Here is an 18,287-nt window from a genome sequence, read left to right as displayed (position 1 = left end):
ATGATAACTTATTAAATCGGTCATTAATTTATATTGGAAATCTGAAAAATTGTATACATTTAGATTTATAGGCCTACAATAAAATCATCACACACATTAGTAAAATAAGGTGTCTCTTTCCGTATAATAAAAGTGTTACAATAAAACAAACATGTGTTTAATTAAATGTATAATGTCTAAAGCTTTCGTATTTACAATCACTAACGTCTAACTAACATTCAGTCATTACTTTCTTAGAACATTATCGCGAACACTATTATCACTACAATTCATAAATCACAACTGCAAATAAAAAAAACGAGACTTGAGTATCGGTAAAGAGATTTATTATCTCATAATTTTTATCAACTGAGACAATTTGGTATCGAATCAAACGAACCGACCGCGCCTCCCGGCGGAGAGGGGGGAGGAGGTCGGGAGGGGGGCGAGCAATCGAGTACACAACATATACATAACAACCGCGCAGAGGAACCGAGAGGTCCGGGCGACGAGCGCAAAGCACCTCTAATAAATATCTTTGGCATGAACCGAAGAAGCTCGCCGAGAATCGATCACACTAACAACCGTCAGTTATTGCTGGATGGAGTCCGTCGCTTTGGCGGGTGGTGGGGGCTGGTGGTGGGGGGAGGGTGGTCACTCCCAGGCGTCGTCGTCGGACAGTGTGACCAGGTGCATGGGGTCGTCAGTCTGTGGTGCAGCTTGTTCCAGGGGCCGCTCCTCTGCGGGTGGTGGGCCGGCGCCCCGCGATCGCGCCGCCCGCCTCTGACGCAGCTTCTCCTCATCGGCGGGCGAGTGAGGCTTACGGAACTCGTACACCAGTGGGAAGATGCGCTCTACGGCCGACTGGACATCGCTAACGCTTCGAGCTGCAAATAATGGTCATTCTATAGTATACTTGCTTTCCTATCATATACAAAGTAATCGATAAACATTTTAGATTTAATGTCATTGAACTCTCATATTGTAATGAATTCAAGTAATTTTTTTTAAAGTACTTTAAAAAAAAATCACACCCACATAAACTCCAGAAGTTATAATACTATATTCATATAATAATACATACATATTTATATTTGTTAAATATTAGATATCAACAGTTATTTTCTATGAAAAAGAAATAAGATTGATGAGTCTATACAATAAATCACCAGCCTGAAGTTGGTAAAATGTATGTATGTCATAATACTACCCATCGTAATTAAAGTACTAAACAACATATAGTAAGTAAAAAGTTTTTTTCATGATCCAGAAATTGTTTGGTAACTTTAAAATCATTTGTATCAGTTCATAATGTGTAAAAATTCTATACTTATAAAATAAAAACATTTTAAATGAATCTTGAGGTTATAAATAGATGGTGATGACTAAAACCATAGAAAAAATCATATACACATATACAAGCTATTTTATGGTTCTATACTAATACAGAATTGGGGAAACTTTCACTATTCGACATTCTAAATTAACAGCTTTCCAATGACAATGTATGATATGTTGTGTGTTGCATACCAGTTATTGTCACACCACCGGTGGAAAATATCTTGAGAGTCGCCTTGGGATTGTACAACTTGTATGTTACCCCGGGATGAAGTTCAGGCTCATAGCTGGAAGAGGTGAATGTTTGTTAGCATAGATTTACTAAAGATATATGATAAGATATGCTTTCTGGTGCATAACATAAATGAACACGGAATGTTGAATCCTGTTTAGTAAAAAGCAACTGTTAAATGTAACAGTATTTAAAACAATAATATAACAACCTTAATGTCAAACAAAAGTTGTATTTTTTATAAATGTGTGCCTACTTAGTCCCTATTAAAAAAAAATTGGGTCATATATAGATAAAAAAAAACATATTCCAATAAAAAAGCATTACTTAGTATAATATTGAAATAAAATAATATGAAAAATTTTGCTAGCATTAATGAATTAAATAAATGTCGATTCTGTTTTGGAATGTGACATTCAATTTAAAAAAAATTTCAAAAGATATGTGACATCTGAAGAATTTATGTACAGCATTCATTATAAAATGGTGCGTTTGTTACGAATGCATTACAATAACAAAGAACTTGGCTCAAATATTGTTTTTTACAATTATGTAATGAGTGAAATGTTTAAATGTGCCGTGGTTCATAATATATCGGCATCAGTAAATCTAACTATTACAACTACACTAAAAAATTACCCCAAAAAATCTATTATTAGATATTGGAACACCTGCTTTAATTCTTCCTATTACAGTTTTGAATTTTTTTTTTGTCATCAGTAATATTAAAGAGAATTAAGTTTTTGTACATGGCAATCTTTTTTCAATATTTTGTCTATACATGTTCAATGTTTGTAAGTACATTACCATTATCATACTGTGAACTTAATAAAAATGTATGTCTTAATAAAATATATGCCCCAATCTACATAAATGTAGATGATAAAAGAAATTTAGATGCATTAAATAAACATATTTTGTGATTTATTTAATACACAAATAAAACAATACATTCATTCACTGCAGCTCGTCTATAATACAGAGAATGTTCTAGTGCTTTTAAATTATTTATGATTAAAATTTTAAATTGAAGGTTCAATAACAAGAATGACACTTCATAAATCTCACTACCTAAGCAAACTTTTTAGAGATATTCTTTTAAACAGTTTATGTGATTTCTTATTGCTCTAACAAAATATTAAAACGGCCAAGTGAGATTAATGTTAAACTAAGATAATATCAATCAATTTACAAATAATACAATCTTAATGCAAAGTCCTAAAACTATCAAGTACCTACTATATATTTTACAATAAAAGAATTTACTAAAATGTTACTTACTGAATAAATATTATTGAAAAAAAATTTCAAGCACATTAATTCATTTTTTTTTTTTTTGAAAATTACTTTATCAAAAAATTCCAGATATGTTACTGTAATGTCATAAATATACCAAAAAAGGTACCAAATAATATTACATGGAAAATTGACCTCCGGAGGTCAAAGCACAAACCAGAGTTTAAAGACCCCTTTAATAGCATTCCAGTCGGCAACTTTTAATTAAAAACAAATAAGCATCACATCCTAATTTGTTAAAGAATGATAATATGCATATCATTGGTAAGTGAAATTCATAACAGCTCATAAAAAACAGATATAATTAAAAAATAACAGAATAATTATATTATTGGAAAGTTATTACTAACTTATGTTGCTTTACTTCAAAATGATTATTGATAATTTGTTAATAAAAATGTTTTTTAATATATCACAGTTTATTTATTTATTTTTTAATTTATCTAGCAACAAAGCAATATATTATTTTAAATGAAATACTTACTCTGCCTCTTTGTATTTCTTTGAGAATGCTATAATTCGAATGCCAAAGGGCATCCTACAAGTTCCGAGTACGTTTACAACACGAAAGTTGCGAAAGCGTACTTGGAAGCCCAACTTCTGTAGGGCACGTGCGTAGCGGCGGGCGGCCACTTTAGCTTGATCCTCGCTAGTGGCGCCCGTGCACGTGACCCGACCAGAGGACCATATAGAGGCCGTGGTGTATGGACGCCGGAGTTTCATAGTAACCATTCCGTTCTCCCGTCTGAACTCAACATTAACACCGTTTAAAGCGATCTGTCTCAGGTTCAGGTGACACTTAACACTAAAACTGCACACAACATTGTTTATCATTATGTCAATTTCTGGGGTTTCCTCCTCCTCCTCGACGGGCGGCTGATGCGGCTCGCTCTCCGCGTCGAGGCACTGTTGTGCGGGTTGCTCGGCCTGACCCGATTCACAGTATTCATGGTCTGGCACCATGTGATTTGGGACACCGTGCGTCGTCATGCCATGGTTAACGACTACACCATGGGTTCCTTTGCTCAACTTCATACCATTCTCTTGGATGAGTGTAGCCATGACCTCCACGGCGAACTGGAAATTTTAAATTTAATAGGTTAATATTGCTTTTAAATAGAACTTAAAAAAACCTTTAATGAGTTGAGGTATAAAACGAATTTCTCTTATTTACTCTGTATAGATTGATATATACAGCTTGAATTTTTTTAATTTAATTATAATGTCAACAAATAGTCCTTTTTTTTATGGTCAAATTAATTCCAAATTATATTGATATGAGGGTAGGTAGATATTTTTCATTTGTCTGAATAATTTAAAATGTAACAATATAAATAAAATGTAATCATTATCATTATTTGCAACTTTAAAATATCTTGCACTGAATTATAAAAAATCAAATAGACTTAAGCAGTTTGTTTATAATTTTTGTTCAAATTTGAGACAGATAATATCAAATGTTTGAAAAATTATTAATTTAATAATATATAAATAGAAGCAACTAAACCATCATAAATTTTGTGTTATGCAAGTCCTAGTTATATGAAGGAATAGATTCAGTTCCGACAACTATTAAAACAATAGTAACTAGTATTCCATTTTTAAAATGTACACTATAATATTAGAATAACATGGAATAAAATAGTTATTTGATCTCATACCTATTTGTTCAGCAATGAGATATATAAGTGTGTATATTAAAAATATTTAATTATATTTTGTTAACAACTTATTTAAAGTCGTAAGCCATAATGATAAGAACTAAATTAATTTAATCATAATATTTATTTTTATTCAACATTATAACTCAATGAGAAAGGAGTGCCGATTTAGAAATAAAATCCTTCAATTAAATATAACTAACAAACATCTAAAAACAGGAAATGAATCATGGCGTATAATCAAATGGCGATTAAATACAGCACAAGTTACTGTTTCGGTTATCGTTGCTTGTATAAACCATAAAGGAACTATATTGAAAATTGTTGATTGCATAACAATGGTCAATGGTAAACATGAAGAAACAATGAGTACACCCCGACTTGTTTGTCATTATACATCATTTTTATTATATTAATTTTATTTACGATATAAATAGTTCAGTAAAAATTATCATTATATTTTTTGTTATAGAAATTTAAACATGGTAATTTAAAAGTTTGAAATGTATTGAAAATAAAATGTTAACTAATTTTGGTAACTAAAATTACAAACAGTCATGTCCTGTAATGTACAAAAATATAAGCAAGAATGATTTGTAATAAACAACTTTCACATATTACATAAAGGTACCTTTTTTCCAAAAAAAAAAAATAAATAAATAAAAAAATAACCAGTTTCTTCAATATCTTGTCAAATAAGAACACTAGCTGTTTTTTACTATCTCTTGATAATGTTCACCTCGTTCAAAATTTCATTGTAAATTTTAAATGGAAAAAATTTATTGTAATTGTTATAATTTTTAAATTATATCTTTATTTTAGAAGTAAAAATCACATCACTGAAATTTACAAACCGCAGATAATAAAAAATATTATTCTATAAAACTGCAATACTTTTCTGAATGTAGGCCATTGATCTCATAGAATCAAAAATTTGCAGATTCAATGGAGGGGCAATAATTTAGGCCACTTCCCACGACGCGATGAGATGCGACAACATGATACTCGCACAGCTGACTGCCGGACGGGCCCCCGCCCCGCTTCGTCCCCCGCCCTCTACGACCTTCCCTACTCTTGACAACTTTTGCAACAGAACACCAGGTAAAAATACAAATCGCTGTTGGGACCCACAAACACGATCAACATTCGAAACATGGATCATGGCATCCGACAGTCGAAAGGACCCTTGAAAACAGGACTCTCACCTTAATTATGAAAACTTCCGCTTGGATATAACATTGTCCTAGGAAGTGTCAAAGCCTCTCTGACCTTATGCATAAGAATAAAAAAATGAAATAGGCAGTAGTCAGCAGTTATTGACCCCACCAACGATTAACTCACACGTGATTGGAAACACAAAGATAATACACGATTGTTCGCTAATTCTATAAAATTGTAAATAACACTTATTAAATTCTCATATTTTTAAAATATTAAGGAAGACAAAACAATAAATAACACGAGAGAATTTATCTAGAACGGACAAGGACCAGCTGAACCTGAATGACAAAGCAACGGATGCTGCGATGAAATATATTATAAAGTAGTCCTATACACTTTTAGGTAGTTTAACAATTATGTATAATAGAAAAAATTGAAATTACCTGAATTAATGTTCTATATTTGTCACAATTATTTTTATACCACCAATGAAGTAATAATTTTCATGGCAATTTGGTCGACTAACGAGTTATATTGGTTTAGGATAAAATTTCACACGGTTACGATAACTTAAGATACAGTATTAAATATAACTTGTCAAAAAGCTAAGAAATAAGTAATACGTTAATGCAAAAATTAAAAGCTTCTGCACATCCTGACTAGCACCGCCATATTCTAATCATGCAAGAACAAAAATGATTTCATTCGTTCATTAATTACACGAAATGAATGAACAATGAATGACAGATAATGTTAACATGTATGTGAATGAATACCAATTTCTCTAGCATAACAGAAAAAAATCGATAATATTAATATTTAAAATTCAAAAACATTTAAATTATAAAACTGCGTTTAAAAAATAATAACAATGCATTACTTTTTATTTATTACAATACATATGTTTTTTTTCTATGAGATGATATCCAAATTTCCATATTATTTTTATATTCATAAATCTTTATCCATATTTAAACACAAGCTTTGTTTATGTTTTTTATCACAAAAAATATCATCCCTTAATAAAAAGATTATTCAATTTAATTTTATCATCTACTACTATGGTATACACGTGTATATCATAATCATTTACAAGTTATGGTTTGTAATATTTAATAAGAAACTGTTGATATGATATAAATGATACAATTTAAGTTTAAATAAATAAATAATAAAAAAGTAATACATGATTCAAAAGTAAAATCTATGAAAGAAATAAAATGTTGTGTAATGAATCCGATTTCTTTTATAAGTATTCAAATAATTAATAATATATTCACTTAATCAGACTGATTAAAATTTCGTTTTATAACAACTAATATTACTAAATAAAATAATAAAAAAAATACTTTTTACAAATGAATGAAACTTGTGTCCGTCTATAGTCTATAGTTATACATTATCTTATGTTTTTATTTTCGAGAAGTTCACTCCGGTCGCCATTGCGAACATTGAATATTTTGCCAACTTCAGATTATTGTTCGATCATCGTTCATCAATCAAGCGGTTTTTATTAATTCGTTAATTTACATTGTTTTTTTAATGTTGTGCCAATTTATCTTGTAAATAAGTGTTAAAATGCGATTAAAAGTATTTTTTTTGTGCTAAATATAATAAATAAGTCTGTTATGTTTGCAAACGTGCATATGCTTTGTTGTGAGAACCACCTCTATCTGCTGTCATTCTAAAACTTGAGCAAGTAATTTTTCGATAATGAAACATAAGTTTCTGGTTGCATAGTATATTAGTGACCTCCGAATAGAACTGAATGAATGGCCCACCTAGAAGTTGATGAATCGTAATGAGATTGGTGTTCCAATTTGGTGTATCCATCAGGAGAATGTACGGTGTCGTTTAGTGGGCGATAAAGAGAGAGCCAGGGTTCAGAATGGAAGCAGTGAAGGATGAGGAGCGTTTGCTCCGTCTACGTGTCCTGGAGGAGAAAATATGTGATCCTCTATCAGTCGGCAACGTGGATGGTTTACTCGATACCGTCACCGCTCTCGTCTGCGACTGCTATTATCCGGCCATTCGACGGATGAAAAACGTTGAAGCTTATACAAGCAGATGTAAGAATTATATTATTAAATTAATTTGATTGCAGATAAAATGAAAGTAACTATCTACCTAGGTTTTACTAATTGCTTATGCAAATCATTTTCTTTTCTACTAGAACACTAGCTGTTTTTATATAGTATAATCAATTAAATTACGCATTGAATACCTTATATATTAAATTATCTCTATATATTCAGGACAGCTAAAGTTCCAGCTAATATAAAATATTAGAACTAATATTTACATGTACATGTAAAAAAATATATATGTGTATCTTTATGTTTAAGATAATAAAAGCAATCATTATCAAAACAAACCTTGACATTGCTCTGATATATATATTGTATATAGGTAACTGTAAATGACATGTTTAATTAGATATTTATGCATAAAAACATGCAATAATTTTAACATTTGGTTATGCACCTGTAACTATGAAATACACATATATTACTTAGACAACTGTTTGAATGTTGATTTTAGAATGATTGTTAGGAAGTTTCCTAGTTTAGAATAATGCCTATATTAAATAGTCTGAAAATAACTAAACTTAGGTTATAAAATTTACTATTTAAATTGATGATTTAATTTAAATTCTATTACTTCCTAATAATACTTAATTCATTATATTTACTTTATCTTTACAGTTACTAGGTAAAGATTAATAAAAGTTGGGTGTTTAGGTCAAAGAAAAATGACATACATTTTATTATGCTCTGATGCTCATATTGATCTTGTAATCTTTAAGTGAATAGTCAACAATGTTTAAGCCTATGTTATGTATATATATATCATAATGGCATTGGAGAACTAACAGTTGTAGTGATTGTAAAATATGAATAGAGAAATTTTGTTTCAGATGAAGAATTTGCTTCTGAGGTAGTTAATTTGCGTATGAAAGCAGCTGATTTTGATTTGATCAAAGTTATAGGCCGTGGGGCTTTCGGTGAGGTACAACTAGTCAGACACAAATCAACTCGTCATGTATATGCAATGAAACTGCTCAGTAAAGTAGAAATGATAAAAAGATCAGACTCTACATTTTTTTGGGAAGAAAGGCACATTATGGCCCATGCTAATTCAGAGTGGATACTGAAGCTTCATTTTGCTTTTCAAGATCAGAAATACCTCTATATGGTAATGGACTACATGCCGGGTGGAGACCTTGTCAGTCTCATGTCCAATTATGATATACCTGAGAAATGGGCAAAATTTTATACTATGGAAATAGTACTCGCATTAGATGTGATCCACGGAATGGGTTTCGTTCACAGAGATGTGAAGCCCGACAATATGTTAATTGATAAATATGGACATTTGAAGTTAGCAGATTTTGGAACCTGCATGAGAATGGGTCCTGATGGGCTTGTAAGAGCTAGCAATGCCGTTGGCACTCCCGACTACATTTCTCCTGAAGTGTTACAATCTCAAAATGGGGAAGGTGTTTATGGGCGTGAATGTGATTGGTGGGCTGTGGGTATATTTTTATATGAAATGTTAATAGGTGATCCACCATTTTATGCTGATAGTTTAGTTGGTACTTATGGGAAGATTATGGATCATAGAAATTCTTTGCAATTCCCTGATGATGTTGAAATCTCGAAAGAGGCAAAGTCACTCATTCGAGGTTTGTTAACAGATAGAGTGAAACGACTAGGAAGAAATGATGTTGCGGAAATAAAGCAGCATCCTTTCTTTAAAAATGACCAGTGGAGTTTTGAAAATTTAAGAGATGCTGTACCGCCAGTCGTGCCCGAGTTGTCAAGTGATGATGATACGAGAAATTTCGATGATATCGAAAAATCGGATGCCTTGGACGAGTCTTTTCCAGAACCAAAGGCTTTTGTGGGTAATCATTTACCGTTTGTCGGCTTCACTTACAATGGTGATTATCAAATCTGCGGTGGAAGGAAAAAGGCTGCAGATGTCGTAGATACAATATCTAACAATCATATAAACAACGCAGGATCTGAAGCAATACTACATTTGGAAAAACTTTTAGAAAGGGAGAGAGATAGCAGACGTAAACTAGAAGACACACAAGTAATGTTGTGTGCACAGTTAGAAGAATTGTCTCAAAGGGAATCTAGGACTAAAAAAATTGCTGCAGATACAGACAAGGAGTTGGTTCTGCTGAAACGTGATCTCAAAGAAATACAACGAAAAGCCGAAATCGAAGCCGATTGCAGGCGGAACGCCGAGTTCAACTATAGTGACGTGAAGCGTCGGTTAGAAGAAGAACTCAACAAGAGAGCTAAAGAAATGAGTCATTTGCAAATATATAACGATAAAATTAATGTTTTAGAAAAAGAATTAAATGAAATGCGTGAGAAATTGAAACAGGAGTCTGAAGCTGCGGCTAAATCACGAAAACAAGCGGCCGAGCTTAGTGCAGCACAAGCAGCAGCGGCTGCTATGAGTGATGGTACTGTTGCCAGCCTACGAGCACAGAGGGACGTCCTTGAGAGAGATTGCAGCAATCTGTCCGAAGAGCTCGGTACAGTGAAGGCAGACAAGCAAAGAATGGAGGCAACACTAGCAGAAACAACCAGTCGGCTGACTGCAGCTCAAACAGAGCTTGAACGCTCGACCACGAGAATAAATCAGATAATAAATGACAACCGACAACTATCTGAACGAATATCTTCACTAGAAAAAGAGTGTGCTTCCATGGCACACGACCTGAAGGCCTCGCAGCACATGTATCAACAGGAAGTTCGGGCTCATCAAGAGACGCAACGGTCTCAGTTAGTTTCTAACCAGGAGGCTAACTTAGAGTTAGTTAAAGGTTGGTTCATTTTGGTTCTACTTGTACAATGCCTTGGTTAATCAGCACTGATGCCTGGTTTAGAAATTGCTATTTCCCCATCTATCTAAGTTACTGCTATGAATACAATTATAATATATTAAAATGTGCCTTAAATCACTGTGGTTAATATTTTGCATGCCTCAGGAATTTTGGAAAAGATATTGACAGGTTTGTTCATTTCGCTAATTATTATGTCCTGATATCCAGTCACCGGACCGGCTGCGTTCCGTTCGCATGCTATGTTGACGTAGAATCATTGGATAGTGGTTATTATTCATCATTGACATTGGTTTTGGTAAACTTTGTGAATTTGTCCAGCCTTGCAAGTTAAATTGAACGGTGAGAAGGCGGCGCGCCATCGGGCCGAATGTCACACGCAGGATAAGGAACGCCAGATGTCCATGCTCAGTGTGGACTACAGACAGATGCAGCAGAGATTGCAGAAGCTCCAAGGAGAACATCGCCAGGAGAGCGAGAAGGTTTGTTATTAAGTAGGCCATTTTTGGGCAGTCACAAAGTTACATACCTATGTACGTAGAAAGTGCTGCCTAGGAACAATAACTTTGTTGGGAACCGAAATGTTAGACGAGATCCACTGTCCCAACTTGGGGGAGTACCTAATCAAGAAACATTTTCACACATACGTTGTTGTTGACAGTTGACAGCAATTGTCTTGATGATCGACTTTGTGGAGAATTTACTGGAATATATTTTTTACTTAAAATTAATTAAAATGATTGTTTTCATGACATATGACAATATTATGTTCAGGTTGTAGGCCTACAAGCGGCCTTGGAACAGGAACGTGCGGCGCGTGTGGCGGCCAGCGCGGAGACAGCGGCCGCGGAGGCTGCGTCCCGCGCTGCAACCGCTGAAAGGGACGCTCGCACTCGGGAACTACACGCCGCCCGGGCCGCCCTGCATGACGCCTCGGAGAAACTGGCTGCTGCAGCCGCTGAAAGGGACATGCATTATTCAAGGGTATGCATCCTATCTGTATTTATACCGTATATATAATAACATCGATATCCTCCCATCGAACAATAAAATGAAGATTTTTGCAGTTTCACCCTTTGCCCCAGATGACTGGCAATTTTCTTATTCTTTATGTAAAAGTTTCATAAGTTTTCGTCATAATATTGCTAATGTGGATGCATTTAAATATATATATATATATATATATATATATCTGTGTGGTCTATGACTCTATGCCATATAGACTTAGCTGGATGGAAAATATTTTGCAATGATGACATTTATACGTCTATATTTACATCAATAGAACGGAATTCAAATATATGTGTTTAAATAATATATAACAATAATTTAACTTCTTCTGTTGTCAAGAGATCAAAGAACTCGTGATTTACGTAAAATATTAGTTCCTGAACGCGGTTTTAAATAAATAAAATTTTCTCACTAAAACAAAAAGTTTTATTAAAATAACTGACAGTTATATTATTATCAAGATTTTTAAACAAACTATTTTACGAAAGAATTTAATGATTTTTAGGCAAATATCTTTAGATTATATTTGGGCTAATCCAATAAAGTGTCATTACAAATGAATGGTTTCACAACATCTATTTTTATTCTTACACATTAATTACTTACAATTTATGACTTACGTCACTCCTATTTTTTATATTTTCTAACAATACGTTTATTATTATAATAAAAACGAATTGAATGCGTCGATTTTCTAAGCTTACACAACTATAACAGCGATTTATATATTTAAAGATGCAATAATGTATCTATTGATATATAAACATTGCATGCGAGTCAGTTAAAATATTCATAATTATGAAAATGGCCAGTACTCAAAAAGGACATAACCAAACAGGTTTTATATATTTTTTATTATGACATGACATTTTATATTTTGATCCGAATTAATCGCTATGTCGTTGTATACGATGCGTTTTGTACTAAATTTCATTGAAGAAGTGTAAGGCTTCAATACGCTTTCTCGTTAAGTCGACGCAACCACACAGATTTTATCAAAACGGCCAAGCGTTATCGACAATTATCACACGGGAATATGTAAATATGACTCATAGCATATAAGACATTTTGTTCTGTTCCTTTTATTATTATAATATTAAAACTATTTGAATCGCTTATATATTTTTACAATCCGCGATACTTTTACTGTTCCGTGAATTAATCATAGTCTCATCACGCCGAAATAGAATGTCCTTCGGCATAACGACACAATGACTCACACACACGCACACGCAGACGAACAAGTGCACACACGCGAACTCCCATATACACCTGCGACCCTGCCGTCAAACAAACAAACGAATTATTACGTATCCAGCGGTTTTTCTCACATGTCACATGACTGTTATATTTATTTATTTATAGTGATTTGTTTAATATTTAATAGAAATAATATTACGTAACGGTTCGCGGAAAGCTGTTTGACCTCAGTAATTTTATTTACTTTGAGCCTGTCATTGATTATATATTGTTATGATATTTATACGTTATTAGGAATAATATATTAAATTTAATTAATCTATATTAAATATCATTACATTTTTTTTTTATTAATGACATTCCTTTTTTAAATTTAAGCGATCTGACGTGTTATTTACCTATATAAATAGTAAAGTTGTATGCAGTTGTTCGCTCATCACGATATAATTGCTAGTTAGGTTTCATAATATGTAGTTTTCTTTTACATTTGATTCTTTAAAGAAAGAAAAATCCGTTTCTTATAATGTAAAAGTTTTGACTAACAATTATTTTGTCCTGTCTATTGCTGTTAGTCTTTGACAGCGTCATCGGGAAGGGTAGTTTCTGTCTTCTTCCTCACAGGAAAACTTCATTCGACAAATAAGGCGCAGTCGCGTTTAATAAGTGAAGTAATATTACAAAGACTTGTTTCAAATATTTTTTATTTATCATGGACTCGATAGCTCTGTTTATAGAGGGCTTCTGCAAATATGCTTAACACAAGTACGAATCGTCACACTTCAAACGGACCTTTTACAGTTTATCGTTCATGAATCTTTTGCACAATATAGTTAACGTAGCTGATTCCAATGACAAACGTAAGACGCTTCGTATGTAGTGTGTAATAACTTGTGGTAAGGATTATGTTTATAACATTGTTTTCTTCAGACGAAACTATGTATAGAGCTCAAATGCTATGACAGGTTCCTTTGTAATTTAAACGATTCAATTAATACCGCGTTTAATTGTTTTCCTATATTTACTTATAACCATAGTTTTAGATCTGTGGTTCCCAACCTTTTCTTGACTAGGGACCACTTTGTATTCTCTGTTGTGCTCATGGGACCACGACGTAAAAGAAAAATAAAGTGAATGACTAAGAATTAATATTTAGAATTAAAATTAATAAAAAACTCTAATGTATTTCGTGTCAACAAAAATATGTTAATACATTAATAAAATTCAAAAGATTTTTGAATTCGTTCGCGGACCACTTTTTGAATCCAGCGGACCACCGGCCAACAACCACTGTTTTAGATGCATCGGAAATGAATAGTGTACTTTTTTTCGTATAATTCTATTGTATTCTCTGTTTTCTAAATGTATATATTTTTCATGGACTCTTAATATATAATAATTAGCGCATTAGTCCGATGTAATGTAAACACGATCAGCGCACGTTTTCCCACGCTAAGGTTTTTTATTTCACCATACGTTTTATTCTATTGTCGCTATTTATCTGCGGAATAGGAAACTTAAAATCAAATAACACATTTCTTATTACGTATACAAATAGTGATAGCACTATATTATTACGAGTTTGCGTCACACGACATACGTAGCGTCTAACGTCTGTCACAGGACGACCTACGTTAGTACTACCTGTTGAGATTTATGAATAAAAAAAATTTTGACTCACCGTATTCAGTGTGACAAATTCAAACTTGGGATAAGCGCACTGATATGGTATTGTTTATGTTTGTGAACCGAGGAATTTACTTATCAGTTTGTAATTAAACATTGAATATAAATTAATTTAAAACGGCCGATGTCGCGTGCAAACATTATATATGTGGATGAAATAATAATAATAAAATTGTATGAACTAGAAACGTTGATGATTTCATCTTGTGCTAAACCAGTTGAAGAATACAACTGATTTATCGTGATTGTACCACATCGCTACCGTCTTAGAAAATTTATATATATATATATATATATATATATATATATATATATATTTTTGGCCGCCATTTTTAAAACATTCCAAATTAAATATTTATTATAATTTACGAAATACTTTTATTCGAATACAGCCAAGCGCTGTTTTGTTTTTATTTTATCTGATTTAAGATTAACGTAAAAAAATTCAATTTTTTTTGTCTCATCAACATAGCGTTACTTAGTCCATTTTAATCCGATTAAGTTAAAATAGCGGTTCCAACATTTTGTTTAAAAAAAAAAATACTGCAAAAATATTTAAATTTAATGACGAATAAGATTCTGTAAGACGTCTGATCGTTTTAGATCTATGTTATCAGAGTAACAAGTTACATTGGAATGTGAATGAAGCAATCGGATGACGAACACCCATTCTGTGTGAACACGACTTTATAAATTTTGTCAGACATAGAAGAGTCGAGGGTACAAACTATGAAGTGTGAAACGGCGATATCGCACGCTCTTAAGTAATGTCCACATTTTATTTCCCTATTGCATTTACGATACTATTGAATCATGCTAAGAAAATTTTCTTAATATTATTCGTGTGAAGTGTACATGAATATAAATATAACCGGTAATATTTTTTCTGTTAAATCGTCTCGATACTTAAGTAATTTTTATAATGAAAATTGAGAAGTAAATTTTATATGCTTAAATTTACACCATTTGGTCACGCTTCGTTAATTCCGTGATGTTCTGGGTACAGCGTCAGGCTAACGGTGAATTTGTGTGGTAGCTGTAATATTCTAAGGATGCTTAAGACAATAATTACAATTACCTCAATGTTGTTGTAGCAGTTTTTTTTTTTTAATTATTTATCGCTGAAAGGATTCTATTTAGGTGTAAGAATACCTTAACAGGACAAGTACGAATGAATATGTAACAGTTTTGTAATATATAGACTATTTACAATTTAAATATATATATATAATAAGTGCAAAAGGAAATAATTTTTAAGAGAAAAATAATACGAAACTTTATATTAATTAAAAAAATCAAGCAATATCCAATTAAATACTCAAATTTTCTAATACATTTTTTAAGTATACTAACCATAGGTTTCCTTATATATTAACTTAACTTTTTTTTTTAATCTATAGTTTTCAAAACAGTAGGTAGTGTTATAATAATCATTTGCTACACAATAAGCCTTCTGTATTCTAATAGTTTTGTTAATTTCGGTGGAACCGGCGACTTGATCTTATATTTGTTTTTCAAATTACAATTATTTATAGTTTTGATAGTAATGAGTTAATGCATTTATTATAAGTGAGTTTTATTGTCAAGGGCCTAGTGTTGTAATTGTTTATACATAGCTTTTGAATTATTTTACATAGAAGAGTAGTGACATGTTTAATTGAATTCTTATAGGCTCCTCGAAATAGAAATCTTTTATTACACATCTGAATATCCCCTGTTCCAGAGCGAGGAGTTACGCTCCCAGCTGGAGAATGAACAGCATTACTGCGTCGTGTATCGGAACCAGGCGAACGAAGTGCGAGCTCAGCTGGACGAGCGGGAGCGATCAGCTCGCGACCTGGAACAGGAACGAGCCAGTCTCATGCATCAGCTGCAGCTTGCCATCGCCAGGGCTGATTCGGAGGCGATCGCCAGGTTATTAACACATTACAATGTTTACCCTCAAGACGCTGGACACGTGGAATTGTTGACCCATATAGAATAACTAATAATGTACTTAATACTAACTTATCTCAGGTTCAAGGTCATAGACGGAATTATTTTCACTCCTATTTTGTATAAACCATGAAAATTAACCATTACAAATTAAAGTCATCGTCAGTTTTATAGTTCATTATAAAGAATAAAGATATTTGTATTTTTTAATTACTGATAGAGATAAGTCAACGTCTCTCGTAGAAAAGAAATGAACACCAATTTCATTATACAGTTAGATCATTTGTATAACTTTGAATATCAGGTCTATAGCAGAGGAGACGGTCGGAGAGTTGGAGAAAGAGAAGACGATGAAGGAGTTGGAGATGAGGGACGCTCTGGCGCAGCACCGCGGCGAGCTGGCGGCCAGGGACGCGCTGGTGCAGGGCCTGAGGGACAGAGACCACGAGAACAGAGCCACCATAGACCTGCAACGGAAGGTGGGGCTTGAGACTTGGGTTTACGGGACAGGTGTCACACACACTGGTGACTAGGGCGTCCACTTCATGCAAACATTGAAATAGGAATTAGGCATATTTTATTAATACCAAATATTAAAATAAGTTTACAACTATCTCTGTGCTGTATACAGCTCATGATTAAGTGATAGTTTAATAAATTTTCTAAAACTTTAACCCCAGGAGGTGGACGAGCTTAGACGCAGCGGCACCGCGCTGGCCGAACGAGTGGCGACGCTGCAGAGACTACAGGACGACGTCGACCGGCTTAACAAGAAACTCAACTCGGAGATCATGCTCAAACAACAGGCCGTCAATAAACTGGCCGAGATTATGAACAGGTACAAATATATCGGAGAATGTACCAAATGAGACGCAAAATTATACACGTTTGTTACATATAATATAATTATATCTAAGGTTTTTGTGTGTAGTCGTTTAAATGATATTAAGGTTTTGCGGCGGACGACTCTATCATCTCGTCTGCCCGTGATCACGGTCGCTGTAAAGGAACCGTGACGCAGGATTATGTAGAGATATAAAACAATAAAAAACCTGCAGCATCCGAAAAAAATAGTTTCATTTGTATGTCATTAGCGTAGTTTGTCTCTATAATACATTAACCAGCATATTTATAAACGAAACAGGAAAGACATGAATCCAGCGTCCACCAAGAACAAGAGCAAGATGTCAGTGCGCAAGGACAAGGACTACCGCAAGCTGCAACAGGAACTGACCAGGGAGAAGGAGAAGTTCGACCAGCACATCTGCAAGCTGCACAGAGACCTGCAGGAGGCGCAGCAACAGATACTGGAGGAGCAACAGACGAAGCTGCGACTGGCCATGGAGGTGATGAAGCGATACTACCATTACATGTGGTCATGAGAAATATTGACCACTTTCTCGCTATGTTTTTTATAACAATAGTTACTTATTTTATCGAATATTACAATACGAAATTTAAATATTTAGTAATCAAAAATTAATTACCAAATGGAATTCACTATTAGGCAGGATTGGAATTCAAGACAAAATTTCTGAACGTTACAAATGAAAAAATATATATATGTATATATTATGAATACTTCAGGTCGACAGCAAGGACGCGGAGATCGAACAGTTGAAAGAGAAACTGGCGGCGCTGACGAGCGAGACGGCCTCGCAGTCCTCCGCGGACGCAGAGGACGGCGACACGGAGCAGACGCTGGAGGGCTGGCTGTCCGTGCCCTTCAAGCAGAACATACGGCGGCACGGCTGGAAGAAGCAATACGTGGTGGTCTCCTCCAAGAAGATCATATTCTACAACTCGGAGAACGACAAGCAGAACACCACCGACCCCGTCATGATCCTCGACCTGAGGTTCGTTGCACATCGACCGGACCGAACTCACGCTTAACGGGTCGCTACGCTTATTTCCCTATTTTAATTAA

General features: G+C 33.7%; 2 protein-coding genes across 2 annotated transcripts in view; one reads left to right on the top strand and one right to left on the bottom strand.

Moving 5' to 3' along the window:
- Positions 1 to 154: 154 nt before the first annotated feature.
- Positions 155 to 6,368, bottom strand: LOC116779764 (TATA box-binding protein-like 1). The gene is made up of 4 exons (XM_032674189.2): positions 6,111 to 6,368; positions 3,330 to 3,922; positions 1,510 to 1,604; positions 155 to 866 (listed from the first exon to the last, which is right to left on the bottom strand). The coding sequence occupies exons 2-4, from the start codon at positions 3,905 to 3,907 to the stop codon at positions 634 to 636; spliced, it is 906 nt and encodes a 301-aa protein (XP_032530080.2). The 5' UTR covers positions 3,908 to 3,922; positions 6,111 to 6,368; the 3' UTR covers positions 155 to 633.
- A 759-nt stretch (positions 6,369 to 7,127) lies between these two features.
- LOC116779512 (rho-associated protein kinase 2) overlaps positions 7,128 to 18,287 on the top strand; it is a 17,932-nt gene continuing 6,772 nt past the window's right edge. The window contains exons 1-9 of the mRNA XM_061520915.1: positions 7,128 to 7,736; positions 8,585 to 10,513; positions 10,853 to 11,013; positions 11,306 to 11,515; positions 16,149 to 16,339; positions 16,665 to 16,839; positions 17,041 to 17,198; positions 17,505 to 17,706; positions 17,948 to 18,216. Coding sequence (XP_061376899.1) covers positions 7,556 to 7,736; positions 8,585 to 10,513; positions 10,853 to 11,013; positions 11,306 to 11,515; positions 16,149 to 16,339; positions 16,665 to 16,839; positions 17,041 to 17,198; positions 17,505 to 17,706; positions 17,948 to 18,216 — 3,476 coding nt within the window. The 5' untranslated portion in view covers positions 7,128 to 7,555. The remainder of the gene's footprint in view (positions 7,737 to 8,584; positions 10,514 to 10,852; positions 11,014 to 11,305; positions 11,516 to 16,148; positions 16,340 to 16,664; positions 16,840 to 17,040; positions 17,199 to 17,504; positions 17,707 to 17,947; positions 18,217 to 18,287) is intronic.

This window comes from Danaus plexippus, chromosome 2 (genome assembly GCF_018135715.1).
Source record: "Danaus plexippus chromosome 2, MEX_DaPlex, whole genome shotgun sequence".
NCBI classification, from domain to species: Eukaryota; Metazoa; Arthropoda; class Insecta; order Lepidoptera; family Nymphalidae; genus Danaus; species Danaus plexippus.
This window is presented reverse-complemented; position numbering and strand designations above follow the sequence as displayed.